The sequence below is a fragment of the Chionomys nivalis genome, chromosome 19, assembly GCF_950005125.1.
Source record: "Chionomys nivalis chromosome 19, mChiNiv1.1, whole genome shotgun sequence".
Taxonomy (NCBI): Eukaryota; Metazoa; Chordata; class Mammalia; order Rodentia; family Cricetidae; genus Chionomys; species Chionomys nivalis.
Window position 1 is genome coordinate 47,975,623 of NC_080104.1, and position 20,904 is coordinate 47,996,526.

At 44.0% G+C, this 20,904-nt stretch overlaps 1 protein-coding gene across 3 annotated transcripts in view; it reads right to left on the reverse strand.

Moving 5' to 3' along the window:
• Positions 1–20,904, reverse strand: part of Cabcoco1 (ciliary associated calcium binding coiled-coil 1) — a 97,119-nt gene that overhangs the window by 57,741 nt on the left and 18,474 nt on the right. For all 3 annotated transcript variants that reach the window (XM_057751440.1, XM_057751439.1, XM_057751438.1), the window contains 2 exons: positions 19,273–19,417; positions 14,383–14,455 (listed from right to left, as the gene is read on the reverse strand). In XM_057751440.1, the coding sequence (XP_057607423.1) occupies positions 14,383–14,455; positions 19,273–19,417 (218 nt within the window). The remainder of the gene's footprint in view (positions 1–14,382; positions 14,456–19,272; positions 19,418–20,904) is intronic.

The following is a 20,904-nucleotide window of genomic DNA, read 5'->3' on the forward strand; positions in this document are numbered from 1 at the left end:
AATGCTTAGCTAACTTGACTTCCCTTGCATTTTTGCCCAGTGTTTGTACTTTATCTTGTGATCTCTGCTCAGGAGTACAACGTTCAGAGTAGATCCCTCCAGCCACTGATCCTAGACCAGAAACCTTTCTGCTCCAGCTTGTTCTACTAGCCCGGATCTTTCCTTTGTTTGTGAATTACGTTCTCGTGGGTTTATGTTCTTACGGCTGGCCACTTCTGCTGCCACTGTTCTCGTGATGAGCCCCCAGGGCTGTTGTATGAGCCGACACCAGAGACTTGTAGGAGAAGTGTGGTCTGTACAGGAAACTGATCACCACAGACTCTAAGCCCCAAGGCACTTAGAAGGATGGTAGGCCTACACAGCTGCTCAGCAAATGTGACCACCACATAGCAGATGATGTGCACAGCACCCAGCCTTGGAAATGCTTGTGTAGGTCAACCTGAGAATTTTTGGTGCCTCAAAGTCTTTGCTTCACTGTCAGTGCACCACAGCTCTGACACTGTGGGAACCAAAGTGTGCGCGTGCTCCCATGGCAGAAGCAAAAAAGTGTTGAGTAAGTCGGTATCTAACAGGCTCAGATGTGAGGGGCAGATGCTTTGTCTGTCAGGTTAGAGCCTTGTTTATAGGAAGGTTAGCTCTGAACACTTTGGTACATCTCTTTGGACTTTAGTGTGAGTGAGTCATTAAGACATCTCTCAGGGGATAGGTTTCTTCACACAAGGCAAAAGAAAACGGTGGTCAAGTTGTGCAAAGATGTTTCCTGAGCATCCGATATGTGCAGTGGTGTTGTACTGAGGAGCTGAGCTAGAATTCTAGCATCAGTTTTAAGAGCGAAGGGCAGCAGAGCATCCAAGGCAGGCTGGACAGGACTAGACAGGTAGAGATAGAGACTTGAGACTGAGCCTTTGGGGGTGGGTACTTTACACACATCGTGAAGAGAGCAGACATAAGTTATCTGGGGCTTTGTAACAAGTGACCCCAAATCTGTCAGTTTAAATGGACATTTAGAGACATGGAGTCCTGTGGCACAGGCACCCAGGATGGGCCTGCCTGGTGGCATTGCCTCAAAGTCTCTTAAAAGGTGTGATCAAGTGATCCACAAGACCTACAGCCCTCACTAGCCTCAGCCAGGAGAGATCACTTCCAAACCCACGCACATGACACTGTGGGGTGACATGGAACCTTGGCAGAGGCTCCTAAGGGTCCCCATGTCACAAGATAGGCACCAGTGCACACATGTTGTGTAATGGCCTCCTCTAAGATGGAAACATTTCATCCCCCAAGGAAGATCGTTAAGACAGAGAACAAACAACTCAAAACAGCTACAGGAAGTCCCTAAAACTGACCTGATTCACTAGGCCTCTCCATCTCAGGGTAAGCAATAAAGATATCTGAGGATCACTTTCAGACAAGCCAAGCTGCAAAGAAGCCCTGAGACTAGATCAGCTGCTTGGAAGACACAGAAACAGGCCCATTTGCCTGGAAAATGTGTAAATCAACTGAGCCTCCTGGAAATAACACTCCCCAACCTACTGGTCTACCTTCAGGCTGTCAGTGTGCTCCAGGCTCCCAGCTTTGGAGAGCTGTCACACCTGCTGGAGTAGGTTTTGGGGATACAGCTGTCCTTGAGTTGTTTCTAGTCTATAAGGAACCCCTCACCCATATTCCTGTGAGTAACCCCATTAAAACTCATTGGCTCCCCAAGCTGGACTCTGGTGGCATCTACCCTTTGGTCTCCCATGGGCTTCCTGTCTGTGGTGAACAGAGCTTGGCATTGTGTCCCCAGGAAAAGTTTTGTCACACAACAAGAGTCCTGTTCAGCCATTGCAAAAAATGAAATCCTACATTTTCTAAGAGAGAGCCTGTATCCAGAGACCATCATGTTAAGAGGGAAAAGCCAGGCTCAGAGAAACCATATGTTGCATGTTTTCACTTACACGTGTAATTCAGATTCTAAAAGAAGACGTGAAAGTATAAGGCCACTATTTGAGGAAAGGCTGAGGGTGAATATGATAAAATTACATTTTTATGCATAAAGATGCCATGATAAAACCTGTAACTTTCACAATTAATATACATGAATGAATGAGCGGGGGCAAAGGGAGAGCACTCAGGAAGTAGTGGTTTTTCTGTAGACAGTTTTGGAAGAGGCTCCCCATCTGTAGTGGTTTGAAGGTGATTGGCCCCCGTACTCTCACAGGGAGAGCACTATTAGGAGGTGTGGCTTTGGTCTTGTTGGAAGAAGTGCATCACTGTGGGAGCAGGAGCAGGCTTTGAGGTTTCCTAGGCTCAGTATACCACCCAGTGTCTCAGTTGACTTCCTGTTGCCTGAAAGATGCAGGCCTCTCGGCCATTCCTCTAGCACCATGTCTGCCTGTGTTGATACTGGCATAAACCTCTGAAACTGTCAGTGAGTCCTCTCAAATGAGATGTTTCCTTTATAAGAGTTGCTGTGGTCATGGTGTCTTTTCATAGCAATAGAAACTTAACTAAGACAGCATCCCTTCTCCCACTGTGCTCACTAGAAGCCAGGCATACACATTCAAGGAGGGCAGGAATGCAGCTGGATCAAGGCCATCTGGACCCTTGTGGAAGACACATTTTTTAATGTCCATTTAAAGAAATAATGCTAAAAATACATATAGTTTAAACTGTCTAGAAAAATCCCATACTTGTAGATAACCCCATTTTTGTATGTGTAATTGGAGGTTTCTCTCCTGCCTTCTAGCTTCCGAATAATCACTTATTATTATATTACTTATAAATTAATATTACTTATAAATGCTTGACCGATGGCTCAAGCTTATTACTAGCCCTTACATTTAAATTGACCTATTTCTATTAATCTATACATTACCAAGTGGCCCACGGTGTTACTGGTCTGTTGGTATCTTTCTTCTTGGGTGACTGGCTGGCTAGTGTCTCCCAGACTCTGACCTTCTCCTGTATCCCTGCTTGTATCTCCAGCCTGGCTCTATCTGGCCTTGCCATAGGCCAAAACATCTTTATCTACTAACCAATGAGAGCATATATTCACAGCATACAGAAAGACCACCCTACAACATGTATAATCCTATACTTGTAGATAAATCAACTAACTCAATTGCCAGCCAAGTCCTTGAAGACTTTTTACAGAATATTACAACAAGAATAACATTGTGAAGCTTCAGAGCTTGTCAACAGGTGATCGATTATCACCTTACCAAGCCTTCTAGGGGTGAGGCCCTGTGCCAAGAGGCAGTACTATTAAGAGGGGGGATGCCTGCACCCAGGTCGTCCCTGTCTTGCCCCTCCAGTTTTGTATAGTTTTATTATTTACAAAGAGATAGCATTTATTTAGTCCAAATCGTCCCCCTAGATGATCCACTGGTTTTGGTCTGTCCTTGGGAGTTCTGCAGACCAAACTGGTCCCTTTTTTAAGTTACCAGTCCTTCAGATTTGAAGGTAGTTGCTACATTGACTGAGAGCCTCAGAGGCTCATAGCAAATCTAGGTTGCCTTCCCTTTAGCATTTGGAAAGGCTCCTTTAAACACCTGGACTGCTCAGTGCCATGCAGTCTACCTTGGGCATGTCTCGACACCTCAGGCAGCACTGAAAAGTCTGCTCTACCTGGAAACTTAATCTGGGATTACTGATGGATTCTGTGGGCATGCGATCACAGAATAGAAACATGTCGGCTTTTTCCAAATTGCATCCATTCCTCTACAGCCTGCCATCTATTGGTTAGATAATATTTTAGACAGCAAATCCCTGTGGCTAGAGTTTTGTTTCCCAGATCTTATTGTCACTGCCCTGTACACCCTTCGTTGTGGAACATTCCTTTCTACTGTGTGAATACATGTCATTGTGATTGGTTTAATAAACAAGCTGGCTGGCCTATAGCTACGTGGGATAAGTGAGTACATGGTTCTGGCTGTGGACAGCAAAGTATGTAACTAAAACCAAGAAGCCTGAGGGGTGAGCATCTGTGGAGGAAATACCGAGAGGTGTTCTTTCTTGTGTGGTGAATGTTAGTGTCCCTTTGTGCTATGGCAGTGGCCACACAGTTCTTGCTATGGATAGTGAGGCCTACAACTAAGGCTGAGGAGTGTCTGTGAGACCAATTCCAAGATGACAGTCTTCATCTATGTGGTATAAGGTAGCATCCTTGCTTGATGAGCAGGGTCCCCACACAGACCTTCCCATCCTTAGGGAAGGATGTACATAAACACACACACACACACACACACAAAGACACAGATACACACATACTTTGAGCTTTGCCTTTCTAATGAAAGGTATTTAAGTATGTCACAATTTATGTCACCTTTTTCCATGTCGCAGGTAACTACACACACTCATATTTCTGCTCCTTGTCTTACTATCTACTTGAGATAAACTCGAGGAAGTATAGACATGCATGAAGAGTGACTGTGTTTCAAAGTCACCCAGTTATCACCGGAACGCTGCAGCATTTCTCTTCCTGCCCCTCCAGAAGGGACGAGCTTGCCCTCATGCTCTCCCAAGGCAGGGTGCCATGATTGGAACCTCTCTTTCTTTTTCTGGGATGGGAGATTTGAGATAGGGTCTCAGATAGCCCTGGCTCACCAAGAACTCACCATGTTGACCAGGTCTGCTTCAAAACTGTGACAATCCTACATGCTCATAACACCATAGCCACCACACAGGGCTTTTAATTTGCCTTTCCTTGAGAAATGAAAATGGTAAAAATCTTTGCATGAGTTTATTGGCCATTTATGTCTCTTCTTATGTAAATGGCTTTTTAAGAGATTATCATATTTTTAATTGTGGGTATGTGCATATGTCTGCTTTCGAGTTTGTGTGCATGCATGCAGGTGCCTGTGGAGGTCAGAGGCCATCAGATACTCTGAATCTGGAATCGCAGGTGGGTGAGCTGCCTGACATGGATGCTGTGAGCCAAACTCAGGTCCTCTACAAGAACAGCAAAGGTGCTTAACTGCAGGGTCACCTCTACAGCCCCTTAGAAATGCTTTTGATGGTTCCTTCAGTACAAGTCTTTTGTATTAATTTTCAAAATGGAATTATGGAGACTATTGAGAGCGCTATTCCCTTTCTTTCTTTTTTTTTTTTTTTTTTTGTTTTTTGTTTTTTGTTTTTCGAGACAGGGTTTCTCTGTGGTTTTGGAGCCTGTCCTGGAACTAGCTCTTGTAGACCAGGCTGGTCTCGAACTCACAGAGATCCGCCTGCCTCTGCCTCCCAAGTGCTGGGATTAAAGGCGTGCGCCACCACCGCCCGGCTGCGCTATTCCCTTTCTGTCATGTATTTACATCACAGATTTTGTTTTAGAGGTCTGATTTTCAAATTGGTCTAGAGTAACCTCCTACTCCCTGTTGTAATATGAGCGGCGGGGCTGCATCCCCGGCACCCGGCCGCCCGCATGACTAGCTTATGCCCCGAAATAATTGCACGGAAACTGTATTCTTTTAATCACTGCCTGGCCCATTATTTCCAGCCTCTTATTGGCTAGCTCTTACATATTGATCTAACCCATTTCTAATATTCTGTGTAGCACCATGAGCTGGCTTACCAGGAAAGATCTTAACCTGCGTCTGTCTGGAGTGGGAGAATCATGGCGACTCCTGACTGGGCTTCTTTCTCCCAGCATTCTGTTCTGTTTACTCCACCCACCTAAGGGCTGGCCTATAAATGGGCCAAGGCAGTTTCTTTATTAAATGAAAGTAACTCCTCCATCAACTCCCAGACATAAGATTCTGATATAGGCAAAGACATTTGGGATCTGAGTGTCTTGACTTACAATGAGCTGTATTTCAACATTTCACAAGGTGTTCCATATAAATTTTTTTTTTCATAATCAAACATGAATACTAGAACCACTTTCTTTTAAGAACAGCTTCTAAGCTCTTGGTAAAGGACCTAGTGCATGATCATTTATAATTTAAAGACTGACTTAGGTTTTTCTCTGGATACACAAAAATGGATTTCGCAACTGTGGTGTTTTTCAATCAGGCAATGAAAGACTGCTGCCATTATTTTCCATCATTTAATTTGGTCCAATTTTGAGCACAGATTGAATGTAGAGAGTGCCTGCATGGGGCAAACCAAGAGAAGTAATAATGCCTGATGCTCTGGCCGCTCAGTGGTCTATAATTAGCCCCGTGGTGGAGAGCTAAAATTTAAGTCAGCTTCTAAGGCATAACACGGGGATGGTGATCTCCAGCAAGGGAGTGAATGCTTAAAAAAGAAACATAGCATTGGAAAACTTTCTTGTCTGTCTACCCTCACTCCCTTTCCTCCTCCCTCCCTCCTCCCCTCCCTCCCTCTCTCCTTTCTTCAATAAAAACATCTCTCAAGTTGCACAGTGCAGGAATAATCACTTTGGACTGGCAAAGAAATGTTGGACAGTAAGTGAGGCTTTCTACATCCAGGCAAAGGAGAGCGGGAAAATGCAATTACCAGAAGCCCAGCCTTATTCAAAGGCCAGGTCACAGAGTGGCTGAGATGGATGCTACAGTGGTCCAGGAGGGCAGAAACTCTTGAGTGACAGGCTCAGGAGCTGAAGTGCCAGGTGAGCCGCTATGGAAACCATCTTTAAAATTATGCACCTGCCATTTATCAATTGTTTGGCTAGAGACAAATTCCCCCAAATTTCTCTGAAAAGATTGATATTTAAGGGAGGATGATTACTTTTCAGAACTTGGAGGGAAAAGGGCGAGACTGAAGCTTGATGAATTGTAGGCTGGAGCATCGACCACTTTCTTTAAGTGATAGATTCGCCAGTCACTTTGTCACACACGCCAGGCAGAGCAGATAAAGTTATTTCAACACAACAATTTCTGATAGATTTTTCTCAGTGCACCCCATTTTGCTGGGTCAAATGGCAAATTACACGCTGTGCAATATTCTCTCCCGGCAGCTTGCTAATGGGCTAATTCAAGACAGAAATCTCATCCAAGATTAAAAATATCATTATTTTAAAATATTTACTTCAGTTCTAGCTGTGTATATATTCATGTGTCTGTGTGTGGGTCTGTGTATGTGATTGTAGGTGCCAGAAGTGGCCAGAAGGGAGCGTTGGATCCCCTGGAGCTGGACTTACAAGGTATTGTGAATTATTAATAGGTGAATTTCATTTCAAGAAGAAGAAGAAGAAGAAGAAGACATTTGTAGCTACCCTTCAATTGCCTCTTGCCTTCCCAAATCTGTCCAGACTAGAATGCTGTTTATTCTGCTCTCTTTTCCTTAAGACAGCGGATGCAATGGTTGTTACATAAGTTTCCCGTTTTGTTTATTGAACTTTATACTTTACAGAAATAAAAGAAAATTTATGTTTCTGTCTTGTTATTTCCCCCCTCAAATTACAATATCATTAACACTTATAATCTGAGTGACTTTTGAAATAAGAGAGAAAAAATGTTTCCTTGATTTTGTTTGTGCTGAAGAGTATGTGTTCAGAACATGAAATTATATCCCATTGACATCCGCTGAGCTGGAAGAGCTCCGAATTCCTGTATTTGCTGACCTTAAGTGGTATTATTTTGGGATTTGAAAGTCTGCCAAAGTATAACTCCAGGCAAGGTAGACACTTAGGTATATTTATGATTCTCTTTAAATATCTCTGTACATCTATCACGTGGATAATAGTCATATCTGGGCACCGCACCGCGCGGAAAAGCAGGGTTTCTGCCAGCGGCTCCATGGGATGTGCTATTGCCTGCACTGGAGCCACACATTCTACGGCGTGTACTACAGTTTCCATGGAGCTACACCAGGGGCCCGGGGAAGCATCCGAGCGTCTGAGCATCCCCTGATGAGGAGTGAGCCTGCTGGTTCTTGGAGTTAGCCCTCCAACTATCCGTGCCATCTCAGTTCAGAAGTTGAGGGAATTATTGAAACGTACTAAATCTTGTGAAATTTCTCGTCTCCCCAATGCGCATGTGTACATGTATTATTGTGTTTGTTTAAGCACACGTGTGTGCATGCGCACATGCATGATGACCTTTGAGAGTGCCCGTGGTTCGAGATTTGCTGCGTCATCATTCGGCTGGACTTGAACTGCATCAATATTTTAAAGACGTGACACACAGCTCATGATTCAGCAAGCCGATTTTATTTTTGTGGGAAAAAATTTGGGACGTTACAGTAGAATGCCAGCTTTTCACTCCGTAAGTGACTCTTCAGACAGACCCGGTTTGTAGTTGAAAGTTAAATATGGCAGAACGGTTGTAAAGCATTTAAATTTATGGGCTGAGAATGCACCAATCATTTCTCCGTTTAGCTTTTCTCTTGTAAAACTCCGGGTAACGTCTCTCTGACCGGCTGTCTATCTGCCAAGATGCTGATGGCGATTGATGTACACCTGCTCTTAATTTACAAACTGTGCCTTCTCAGAAATCAGCTCGGAATTATTTTCTTCAAGTACAAGTGGTACGCAAAGGCAGTCACATGGTGAAGTACCAGCATCAATCTGGAACAGACAGGGCAAAATGCCCCTTTCTCCTTCCCGCTTATGCCCTACTACCTGGAGGCAGGCCATAGCAACGTTCACCGTGAGGTCTTTCTTTCTTTCTTTCTTTCTTTCTTTCTTTCTTTCTTTCTTTCTTTCTTTCTTTCTTTCTTTCTTTTTTTTTTTTTTTTTGGTTTTTTGAGACAGGGTTTCTCTGTAGCTTTTGGTGCCTGTCCTGGAACTAGCTCTTGTAGACCAGGCTGGCCTCGAACTCCCAGAGATCCGCCTGCCTCTGCCTCCCGAGTGCTGAGATTAAAGGCGTGCGCCACCACCGCCCGGCACCGTGAGGTCTTTCTGTCCTTTTACTGCCACGTACAGGACTGCACATCTTCACGTCTGCCTGCCTTCAAAATAAGTCCTGGGATACTGTCCATATTGCTCTTCACTCCCAAATTCACATTTTCATTCTAGGGTCAATCACATCCCGTGCCTAGCTAAAGGTACTCCTTCTAAAGATGTAGCTTTCTGTGGCATTTTATTTTTTTATTTAACCATTTCCCTTTTGATTTGGATATATATATATATCCATATATATGTATTGTGAAATTTCTTGTCTCCCCAATGCGCATGTGTACATGTATTATTGTGTGTGTTTTATTGTGTGTTTAAGCACAGTGTGCGCATGCGCACATGCATGACGACCTTTGAGAGTGCCCGTGGTTCGAGATCTGCTACGTCATCACTCGGCTGGACTTGAACTGCATTAATATTTTAAGACGTGACACACAGCTCATGATTCAGGAAGCTATTTGAGATAGGGTTTCTCTATGTAACAGCACTAGCTGTCCTGGAACTCACTTCATAAACCAGGCTGGCCTTGAACTCATAGAGATCCACCTGCCTCTGCCTTCCTAGTGATGGGATTAAAGATGTGCACTGCCAACGCCCAGCAAAAAATAAATATTAATTTTATGTTTTGGGTCTGCCTGTGTCTGTGCTCCAAGTACATACCTGTGCTGGCAGAGACCAGGGAAGGTTGTTGGAGACTCTGGAGTTGTAATAATGTTTGTAAACCTCTATGTGGGCACTGGGGATCGAACCCAGGTACTCTGCAAGAGCAGTAAGCCTTTAGAACATCGGAGCCATCTCTCCAGCCCCTTATGTGGCATTTTAAAAATTATTTTTATATGTGTGTCTGTATGTACATATGGATATGGTGCCCCAGGAGTCCAGAATAGGGCATCCTAAATTTGAGTCAGAGTTAGAAATGGCTATGAGCCACTGAAGTGGGTGCTGGAACCCGAACTTTGGTACCCTATGAGGCAAATATGTACTCTTAACCACTGAGCCATCCCTGCAGCCCCAAATTTGACCAAATTTAGCTCCTACAAACTCTGCATTTCCCCCACATTTCTCTTGTCTGACTTTCTTTTACATATTTTATTATATGAACTATTTGTAAAGTATTTTGATCACCATTGGTAATTTCCGAGTGTTTTCTTTTTCTCCAAGTGACTTAAAAATTTTGATTTAGTTCATCAAACAGTCAGGAAGCCTAACGTGGTGACTCAAAGTCTAATCACATTTGGGAGGGAGAGGCAGAAAAACCGTGAATGTATTTTAAACCTGCCAGGACTACAAAGTGAAAGAGATTCAATTTCAACAAACCAATTTCCACCCCCCCCCAAAAAAATAAAACCTTCTAAAAAAATTAAACACCAGTCTCTAACCACAGGAGTTTGAAGTCTGAGGAAGGAGGATCTCAAGTTCTAGGCTAGTCTGGGCTACAGAGTGACATCTTGTCTCAAAAAAAAATTTAGAAACTCAGGTGTTTCATTCCACATGAAAGACAAAAATTAAAGACAAAATGTTTCCTCCCACCTATCTCCCATTTTAATAGCTGTAGTTTAAGCTGAGCACTGTGGGTTGCTTTCAGTGTTCCTTCTTTCATTAGCTCTGTGTTCATAGCTCTGCATTCCTTGGACACATAATTTTAAAACTAGCAAAAAGAAAATTCCCCAATCCAAATAAATCCATACCTATGCATGGAGAGGGTGGCATAACCAATAATGGGGGAAAACACCTTCCTTTCAGAAATGCAAGAGGAAGCTGATGGACACTTGGCTTCCCAACAGGAACCATGAGAGCCAGCAAACAATCAAGTAACTTTACACTGTGCTAAGCAAAGAGCTGCCAATAGAATGACATGGAGAACCAGAGAACAAACATTTTCTTCAAGACTGAACCTTTTAGGGGCTAAGGAGATAGATAGGTCAGTGGATAATGGCTTGCTGCCCAAGATGGAGGTCCTGAGTTTGATCCTCGGAAGCACATAAGAAACTGGGCGTGGTGACACCCACTTCCAGTGCTTGAGATGGATGTGCAGATCCCAGAGGCTTGCTGGTCACTCAGTCTAACCATCCAAGAGATCTAAGACAAGAAGTGACCCTGTCTCCAAGATACGTTCTCTGCCAAAATCCGATATCCTGTAGTTTTTGAAGAACATACTTTTCTTTAGTATAATTATATAAATCTGACTACTTCATCCATAAAGACCTCCTGCAGACTATTTGTATTTTCTGTGCTTGGTGACCTCAATATGTGGTAGGTACTGGTTATGGGAAATTGTTGCTGTCTTCTGGAGGGTAGTACAAAATTGGTTTCAATACTCCAGAGAATTTTAAAGTGGAAATCAGTCCACGTAGGGACTAATTTCCTCAAAGGCAATCCTTTGGGGTATGGGCACACAGCTCTTGGGGTTATCTCACTTTTTTTTTCTGTTCCAAGTGTCCACCAAAGACCCTTCTCTTATTTTCTAAGTCTCTTTAGCATCCTTTAAAAATAGACAGATGCTATGGTAGAAAGCATCACCAAATGCCAGACTTACCTCTGAGAGGCATAGATACATTTATTATGTGTGTGAGTATGTGCGTGTGAGGTGAGTCCAGGTGCCTGTGATGACCAGCAGAGGGTGCCAGACATCCTCTAGAACTGAAGTTACAGAGACTTGTGAACAGCCGGATGTGGGTGCTGGGGTCCTCTGCAGATGCAATACATTCTCAACTGCTGAGCCATCTCTCCAGCCCTATAATGATTCATAATGATTTTGAGCTATGGTAGGGGAGATCTCAAATACTTAAGTTAAAATTGTATCTTGTCCTGTTTTTCTAGTTGTTTTCAGGGGAAAGGTTAGGCTGCTGTTGGTGCATGTGTCTGCCACTGGGGAAGGAACTTGAGTGAGCAGAACTCACTGGAGAATTTTGTATAAGGTGGAAATCTAACCTATAGACAGTTATTGCAGTTGATATTAAATGCTGTTTTCCTAAAAACTCATGTATGCCATGTGCTAGAAAGCTACACATACATTAAGTTTCTCTCTAAATTTCTTAAGGATAACGAGCAATAATAATCAATCTAATGTTGAGAAATCAGCACAGTCACGGGCCTTCCCGAGAGATGCCAGGGCGTTTGACTGAGCTCGAACCTCTTCTTTGGAAACCACATGTACATGATCTAAGTCTCCCCACTCATCTCCTTTCCCTGGTTCTCTTCTGAGGTAATTAGTGATCATTTTTGAGCCCACTTGAGCAATGCAGAATAATTCTGCCCCCTCTCAAATTCCCCCACTTAACCGAATTTGCAACCCTTAAAACAGTGATGACATTTTTATGAGTTATACAAATTAGCATAGAGTCATTACCAAATGCACAGCTAGCTTGTGCTCACATGTCTGATGGTCTCACAACTAAACTCCATTCGTACTGGTTTATTTCCCTGGTTATTGGAACTAGGGCACATGAGTCTGGTTTTTTTTTTTTTTTTCATTACCGTAATGAACTACTCAAGGCTAACTTTACAGAGAAGAGGAGTTAATTCATTTCATATTCCTATAAATTTAATTGCAAGTTGCTCAGTTTGGTGAGGTTATGGAGAAGTCCTCACGGGAGCATGGTAGCCAGTGATGCAATGGCGTGGGCACATGGGCGGTATAAGATATCAGTGAAGGATTACGTTCCGCAACCCCTTCTGAGGGTGTCCCTCCAAAGACAGATCCTCTCCTTAGGCACTGCCCGGTAAGATTCCCTCAGCTTCAGCCAACATGAATCTTTGATGGACACACTTAAACCACACCCACGCCAGTCCACGCGCTCCCAACAAGGCGGCCAGAGTGCACTTGGGGTTGAGTCGTTTTTATCTACCCTTCCTCCTTTTCGCATTTTTATTTTCATGTTTTCGGATTCTTCATCTTCTATCCGACAGAATCTCACACAGCCAGGTAAGCTCACTGCATTCCCGCGAAACCCCCAATACTCAGATGAACCTCCGTATCGCCAGCAAATGAGTAGTTAGTGTGAGAACAGTCAGAATTCCGAGCAGTTCAAAGATCCAGCAGGATCAACTCAGATGGACTCTGACAATTCTATTAGGGAGCAAGTAATACTTGGCTTCTCTCTGTTTTTGGCAGCCACTGACCAGCATCTCCTGGGTCTGCTACTTAATCAGTGGCTGAAAACTGGGGCATTCTATGCCTTTTTTTTCCCCCTTTTTCATTTATCATCTGGCTATGTCTATGAATAGAAGCATATGCATTTCACTCTGGTCTTCTATCTACTGTTAAGAAAGAAACTCACGTTTATCGGTGTGGTCTAGCTTGGTACATCTGAAACATGCTGGTGATTGTCGGGGCTATCTCGTCTGCGTCCAGAGCTTTGAGACCAGCACAAACAGCCAAACAGTAGTAGGCCAGAATCCTGCCTTCTCCGTTAATTAAAAACTAGGTAATTGCACCAAAAGTCATGAGCGACTTCCAAGATGTCACCAAATGCTATAACACAATACCTGCTTTATTAGTCCTTTAGAAGCCCACGAGTGTCTGGAAGACCCACATCCTTCCCTGAAGTACACCTCGCCACTCTGACCATATGGAAAAATCACACCAGCCAACAAAGAAGCAAGCCTCTATCTGTGTCACCCACGCTACTTTTCCACGCTCACGGAGGTTGTCTAACCTTGTCCTTGGACTGCAGAGGAACAGAGCGGGGACAAACTCCGAGGTGCGCTCATCATGGATCTAAACATCTGATTCTACTAATGTTGGGGTATTGTCACCACCCCAGTTATCCTCAGTGCATGAGATCGGGTTAGAGTCATCCCAAGGCGCCTAAGGTGAGAAAAGGCGAGTGGACGGTGGATCTCCTATCCACTTTTCTGGCCACGGCTCTGCCTGTCCCTTGTCCTTCTATGAAGGAGGCAGCGCAGCTGCTGAAGGAGACAGAGAACTGATGGGAGAAGCTTCCTTAACATCTTCATCTCATTGAGCTGGTTTCCCACTCTGGGTTCATTCCTAGCAATTGCACCCAGGTGACTTGTCTGAGGTTCCCTCATCTCTCCGTAGATCATGGACTGTAAAACCTCCCACCTTCCATCTGACACCTAATTGGCTGGTTAGGATTGATTTCAGGAGGACTGTGTCCTATATGATGCTCCAGGCTGTCAAATGTTAGAGAAGAGAGGCAGATGACCCTCTCCTGGGGGAACATCCCTGTTGGATTGCCTCGCTATACGATCCCACAGGAAACACTGAGAAATCCACAGGATGATGGATGTTTGTGTAACCGGAGCCAAAATTTAGCAAGAGGAGATCAGTTGATATGAAGGAGGTAACCCCTGAGAGGCTGTGTTTAGTGAATGAGCCCAAATCCTTTGTTGGAGACACAATGCCGTGAGTGGGATCTTGCTTAGGTGGAGAAGTGAGGTTTGATGTAATTCACGGCGCTCCCGCCACCCAAAGACAGCTTATTTTCTTAATCGGAAACTCACCTGGCATAATTATTCTTTTTTCATTGCTACTAGGCTATATTAACGAATCGGCAATCATGACCGGAAGTTGCTTTGAGCCATTCTGGATTCAGAGAGGCTAAGTGGTTCGTTCGGCCACTCTGCCCCACGTTACTTACCGCGGTTCCTATGACAATTTCTTCTCTGGTCGAGTAGAACATAAACTCATAGAGCCTGTAGTGCTGGAATAAGCTGAAACACAAAACAGACATGCAACTAGCATGAGAGGAGAGAAAATATGTGAAGAAAATAGCCTCAAGGGAAAGGGGAACTGGCCAAGCCAGAGACAGTAAACAGAGGGACAGAGATTCATCTCTTTTATTCCAAAACAAGCTTCCACTTCAGGCAGCTACCCAGTCTCAGCATCAGCTGTGTTTTGCCCCAGACCCGACTCAGTCCAGGTATGAACTGGGCTGGGTTTCTATGCCCATTATGCCACACATTGCCCAGCTGTTTCAAGAGTAAATCAGTCTCCAGGAACACCAGAAAAAATGACGTGGTAAGGTATAAGATTTGTTTTGGAGACATCTGACTTCCCTGCAGGCTGGGTCGTCACACATCAAAGGCTGGCTGGCATACGTTTGAAGGGATCATCTCTTCTCATTTGACAACTAGGTGGTCAGGGACCATGGGCTACAAGAGCACAAAGTCACGTGCTTGCAAAGCAATATTTCTAATAAGTTTACAGCCTTGGCGATGTATCATTGAGAGTTAAAAATGTTACCGAAGGGCTGATTTCTAATATCTTGTTTGTGATAATATTTGAATTTTTCTAATTCTCATCCTGCTGGTTGGGAAAATTAATAGACTCATAATACAGCAAAATGCCCAAGAACAAAAAAAAATTGTCTTAGTGGTTCTCTTTCACTCTGGTGCCTTCTGCTATTTAAGAAAATTGATTTTAATATAACTGAGAAATTAACATTTGCAAGAATGTAGCTACAGAGCATCTGTAATAATGGCTTCTCTTGGATGCTGTAATGGATCAAAGTTTCAATTCATTTGAAATCAATGGAGAAATCCTCAGGCAGCTGGGCCCCTCTGAGTTACATTAGCAGTGGGGCCTCCCTGGGAGCTCAATCCATTAAAGAGTAGTGGCTGTGTGGGCCCAGTCAAGTTTCCTTTCTTCTCTGCAGCCACTGAATACCTGATTTTCTCATCAACATTCACAAGGCTAACTTAGCTTTTGACATTGCTTTGATCTGCTGGCTAGAAAAACACAGGAAGATTAGCCAAGTCTGATAAATAACCGAAGAAAAATAAATTCAGCGTTCCTCTCTTTTATATTGGTGACCTAGAGAAAACTGTGGGGTCAAAACTATCACACCGACAATAACTGATTTGGGGTTATACAAATCAAAGGAAGGCCATATTTGGGAACCAGCCTGCTATCCTGGGAATCAGCTTGCTAACCTGTAAATGAACTAGAAAAAAGCACCACTTTGTCCATCTTGTGCTAGACACAGACTACAGGGTAAAACGTTTCCACTCGGAAACATCATCGTCTTCCAGCCTCTGTGCCCTCATTATGTAGAGTGATGGGGCTGTCCTCTGCTGCCAAGAGGGAGCTTTTGCAATGCAAACAGCATCCTTGACTTGGATAGGATGGTCAAAGATACAGTAGTGAGGCAGGACTGGAACCAGTACCAGGATGTGTACCCAGGGGAAGATGCCTAAGGGGGACACTTCCTGAGGGACAGGCCAAGTTCCTTCTCTGTCTCTCTGCACCCTCCAGCTTCTTCAGGGAGATAATAGGTGTCTCATCTGAGAATCAGCTGACGGTTCAACCATGGGAATGCAGTTGCTATAGCCTTCATTGGACTTCTGTCTGACTCAAGCTTTTAGATGGTGTTATCCACCTCTTAGGTTAGACCTTGAAGATGGAATAAAAACAGTCCAAGCTGTCTGGCCTGTTGTCACACATTGTTTGGCACAAAGTGGGGATATGGCTGACTTTCTTACAGTGGGCTAGCCCCCTACGCACGTTGAGTTTTCAACCATGGCCCATGGCATGTGCATTTCATGACTATTACTGGGGAGGCGTGAACCAATGACTGTTCACCCCCCAGAGAACAGACAGACAGACCAAAGAAATAATTGTCTGTTCTCTGGGGGGTGAACAGCCGTTGGTTCATGCCTCTCCAGTAATAGTCATGGAATGCACATGCCATGGGCCATGGTTGAAAACTTGGTCTCTTAAGTTAAGTGTGGTTTTCAGTGGTTGGATCAACAGACTATCCGGGCTAAACTGAAGCAGACATAGTTTAGTTGTCTTCATCTTTCTAAAACTTAATAATCGTTGAAGTGAATATGTTGGGTAATTTCACTGCTTCTGAGTTTCTATGTGTGAACTCACGCGGGATTCTACACAGTGGTGGAAAGGCTCCTACAGCTTCATTATCAGTTCCAGATATCCTAATCACTGAGACTTTGTCCTTTGTCTAATACCTATGTTTAAATGCGTAGCTACTCCACAATCACAACGTGGAGAGTTAACAGCATTACATCTGGATTTTCTGTATTTAACTAATCTCTTTAAATATTCTTTTTATTAGGCGATCTAAGATCGGGCATGTGGAGCTGTTAAGATGTACACTGATGAACATGGCCTGGAGAGATGAGACAGGGAAGGGAGCTTGTCCCTCGCTGTCAGGAAAGGGGCATCGTGGCATGCGTGGAAGCTTTGATGCTCTGGTCAGCTATGGGACCCCTATTTGCATTATAAACCTGGGCTTAAGGCTCAGTTGCAAAACTGTGTCCTGCCCGAGCAGACAAGCAAGTGGACGTGTGTAGATGAAGAAGGAAGTCAGAACAAACGTGCATGGTTGACCTCCCCTGTCCAGGGAATCTCAAGCCCAAAGGTGCAGAAGGACTTCAAGGCACAGATTCTCATGTGCTTGTTCATGTGTGTGCATGTGTGAGTGTGTGTGTGTGTTCAGGTGTATGCATTGCGTGGTGGGTGGTAGAGGTAGCTGGACAACCTCTATGTTGATCTTTGCTTTTGCTTTTTTCATCTTGTCCTGGAATGTGGTCTTTCCTGTTCACTGCTGCCTGGGCCAGGAGCTTCTCCCAGCACCTCCTAACTCCTTATGAGTCAGTCCTGGGCTTACAGACACACCTGGCTTTTCATGGGTTCTAAGAATTTGAACTCATGTCCCCAGGCTTTGGCAGTAAGTGTGGGGGGTGGGGGTGGAGAGATGGGGGGAATGGAGGTTAGATTTCTGTCCATTTCCTCCTCTACCCCCCCCCCCCGGAGGAACATGTCTTGCTCTAAAAGCTATGGAAACTTGTCAGGCTTTCAGTGAGACTCACACACTAGGAAGCATGGTTTGTACTAAAAGAATCACATTGTATTAGATGTTACCTTATAAAAAGTACTGTATCCCATGCCATTATTAAGCCACACCAGAAATCAGTATATAAGCTTTATGATATTAAACACATTAATGTTTATAAAGTTCCCAGACAACAACCCCAGGACCTTTGCCAAGTAGGTCTTGACCTATGTAGGACATTGGGTGGCCCTCTGTTTTGAAGGATGCTAACTTATAATGCTGGGAAGTCATGGAGACACAGCAGAAAAGGGAGAGCGAAGAGACTGTGCAGGAAGGCCTAGTTAGAGGTGGACTTTCTCCCACTGGTGTTCTGGGATTTGTGGAGTCTGAAAACTGTCTCTTTGGAGAGAGGCATGCCTCTCACACATACTTTGTGGGAGACACCCTAAGGCAGATTTTAGGCTGGGAGGTGGCTCAGCACTCGGTGTGCATACCTGAGGACCAAAGTTCAGGTCCCCAGCATCCATATAAATGTCGCATGGGTGTGGTAAACCATCACTGATCCCATTGTTCAGAAGGTGGAGACAGAGTTTCCTCGGGACAATTTAGCTAGCTGAATCCACTGAATCAGAGGGGCTCTGCGCCCAAGTGAGAGATTCTGTCTCAATAAAGGAAGTGGGGAGCAATTGAGGAAGACACCTGAGGTCAACTTTGAGCCTCCAGACACATTTGCACACATGTGTACCCTCATACACATGTGTGTCCCTGTATTAGCAAACATACATACACACTACATATACATAGGCAAAAAAATGAGACAGGTTTCTTGCTACAATGATGAAGAATCACAGTATAAAAATATTTCCACTCCATCCACAATCATTTTGTAAGTAGAAAGTAAAACTTAATAAAGAGTTAAACTGGGTATTAGTTCAAAATATCTTAGAGTATTTAATAGATTTGATGAAGTATGTGATTCTCTTCTCTTCTTCTTCTTTTTTTGACTGTGCCAGGGATTGAGCACACAACCTCCTGGTTGATAGGGACAAACACCTTACCAAGGAGCTACATTCTGAGTCTTTTTTGTAAATACTCTTGAGGCAAGGTCCCAGTAATTTGCTTAGGATGACTTTGAACTCATGCCTTAGTGCTTTAGCTTTCCCTGCCCCTAGGATTAAAGACCTCTGCTGTGAGGACTTGTAGCTCTTTCAGTGCAAACACAAATCATGGAGAATCAACTCTTAAGTGGAAATGAATGGTACTCTTTAAAATGTAAATGTAGCTTCTTGAATCCATTATACCTGGGTTTAATTCTGTTCCTAAAATGCTGTTAGTTCCAGACTCGGAAGTCCCCAGGCCAGGAGAAGTCAGAGTGTCACTCAGGAATTCTCTTTACGAATGCAGAATTCTCTCCCTTAAGAAAATTCATTTTGTGTTCATGTGGGTGTGGGGGTGCACCTGTGTCACTGCCATGTGACCATCAGCCGCTTGGGGGAGTTAGTCGATTCTTTCCTTCTACTCTGTGGTTCCCAGGTATGGAACGCGGCTCTTCAGAGCTTGGTGGCAAGCACCTTTTCTCTCAGACCATCTCCGCAGCCCAGCTGCTATCTGCTGATTGAGTAGATGTTGCACAGTTTCTACACCATCTGAACTGACTAAAGCCTAGGTTATCTTTCATAGGTGTTTCCTATAGGACACGAAGGAAAAGACAAACGGGACGAATACAAGTCCTACCTGACTTTCAAGTAATCGATGATGGCGTTGGCTTCTTTGACATCAAAGACGTGCAACCCCTCGTTCTTCAGTGAACGGTTTGGTCCAATTTCCGCCATCACTTCCCCGAGCCACTTGATGCTGTCCTCTAAGGACATATGGAGCGCTGAAAACAGAGCCAGAAAGCCTTTCCATTACTGCGATAGCTGCTGTGGGGTACGAGAGTCTAGGAGGTCCTAAATGTGCCCAGATTCCCCTTGCCCAGTGTCTGGGGGGAGAAACGGCGAAGCTCTTTGTGTCTCTACAACACATTAATAATTGCTTTTGGGATGATTAGTAGTGGTTGGTCTACTGATCATTATCACCTTATATATATGTGGTGGGTCAGACGGCTTGTTTCCAGTTGAAAAAAAGCAAAACCACCAATATCTATTTTAAACGGAAAGGAAATTTTTAAAGCATATTTTAAGGGGGAAAAAAGAGGGGTGTATAAAATTAGAGAAAATCTGGCCACCGTAAGTGGTGAGGAGACCCAGATCGTAGGTTCAGTCACCGTGGACATCAGCGCTGAACTTGGTTGTGGAAGGCCAGTGAGTAGAGTCCCCTGTCTCTTGGCAACACATGGCTGTTGCCATGTGAACAACTTGGCTGGAAGATTTTTGATAGGAGTCAACTATATGGATATTTTCAAATTTTCCATATTTAATTTTACATTTTATTTATTTTATGTCTCTCTTGGTTTGTCAGTAGGTAGGGAAAAGACTAGATTTGTAACTAGCTAGAAAACTTCAGATGGAATCAGGTAAAGGCACTTGCCAACTAGGTCGCTGGTCTCACCATTTTGTCTTCAAACGAGAACTCCTGCATCCAAGATGGCAGTGCGCTTGCAGCAGGCAAATGGGAAATGCACAGAAACCTGGGGACAGCTAGTCTACATGTGTGCTCTTTTTACTTGATGATTCCTACACCGCTTTAGTGTGTACCATCTTGTATTCTACTATGAATGTGCTGCTTCTGCGGCGTACCACATTTTCATCAATTATACGTGTACTATTTCTACCGAGAACCAGCTTCAAGCCTGTTCTGTACGTGCTGCTCATACTGTGTGGTGCTTTCTGTCCCTTTACACATGTGCCCTTCCAGTCATCTACCCATTTCTGGTCCTTTACATATGTGTTCTTCCTAGCATGTGCCCATTTCCAGCCCTTTACCTATGTGCCTTCCTAGCACGTACCCACGTTCCTTTACATACATGCCTTCCTTTCATGTGCCCATTTCTGGTCTACTGTGTATGAACGGCACTACATATGTGCTGTTCTTAGGCTGTGCTGTTTCTCATCTATCACATGTGCACTGGGTTCTAGCGTTTTACTATGTGCTGGTTTCCAGTGAATTATTTTCGTTGTTCGCTCTAGGTTTTGCCCCATGCAAGCCTTGTCGGATGTGGTATCAGAAGGATAGACCCTTGTTTGCTGAGGGGACCTCATGTCACCTTAAGGAATTAACTGAATCCCTCTGAATCTTAGTCCTCTCTCTCTCACTCTCTCTCTCTCTCTCTCTGAATAATACTGCAGAAATTATTTGCTGTGGTCTATTGTTCAGGAAATGCTGACAAGAATGAAAAATCTGAACCTGTTGAATAGAAGTGTTTTT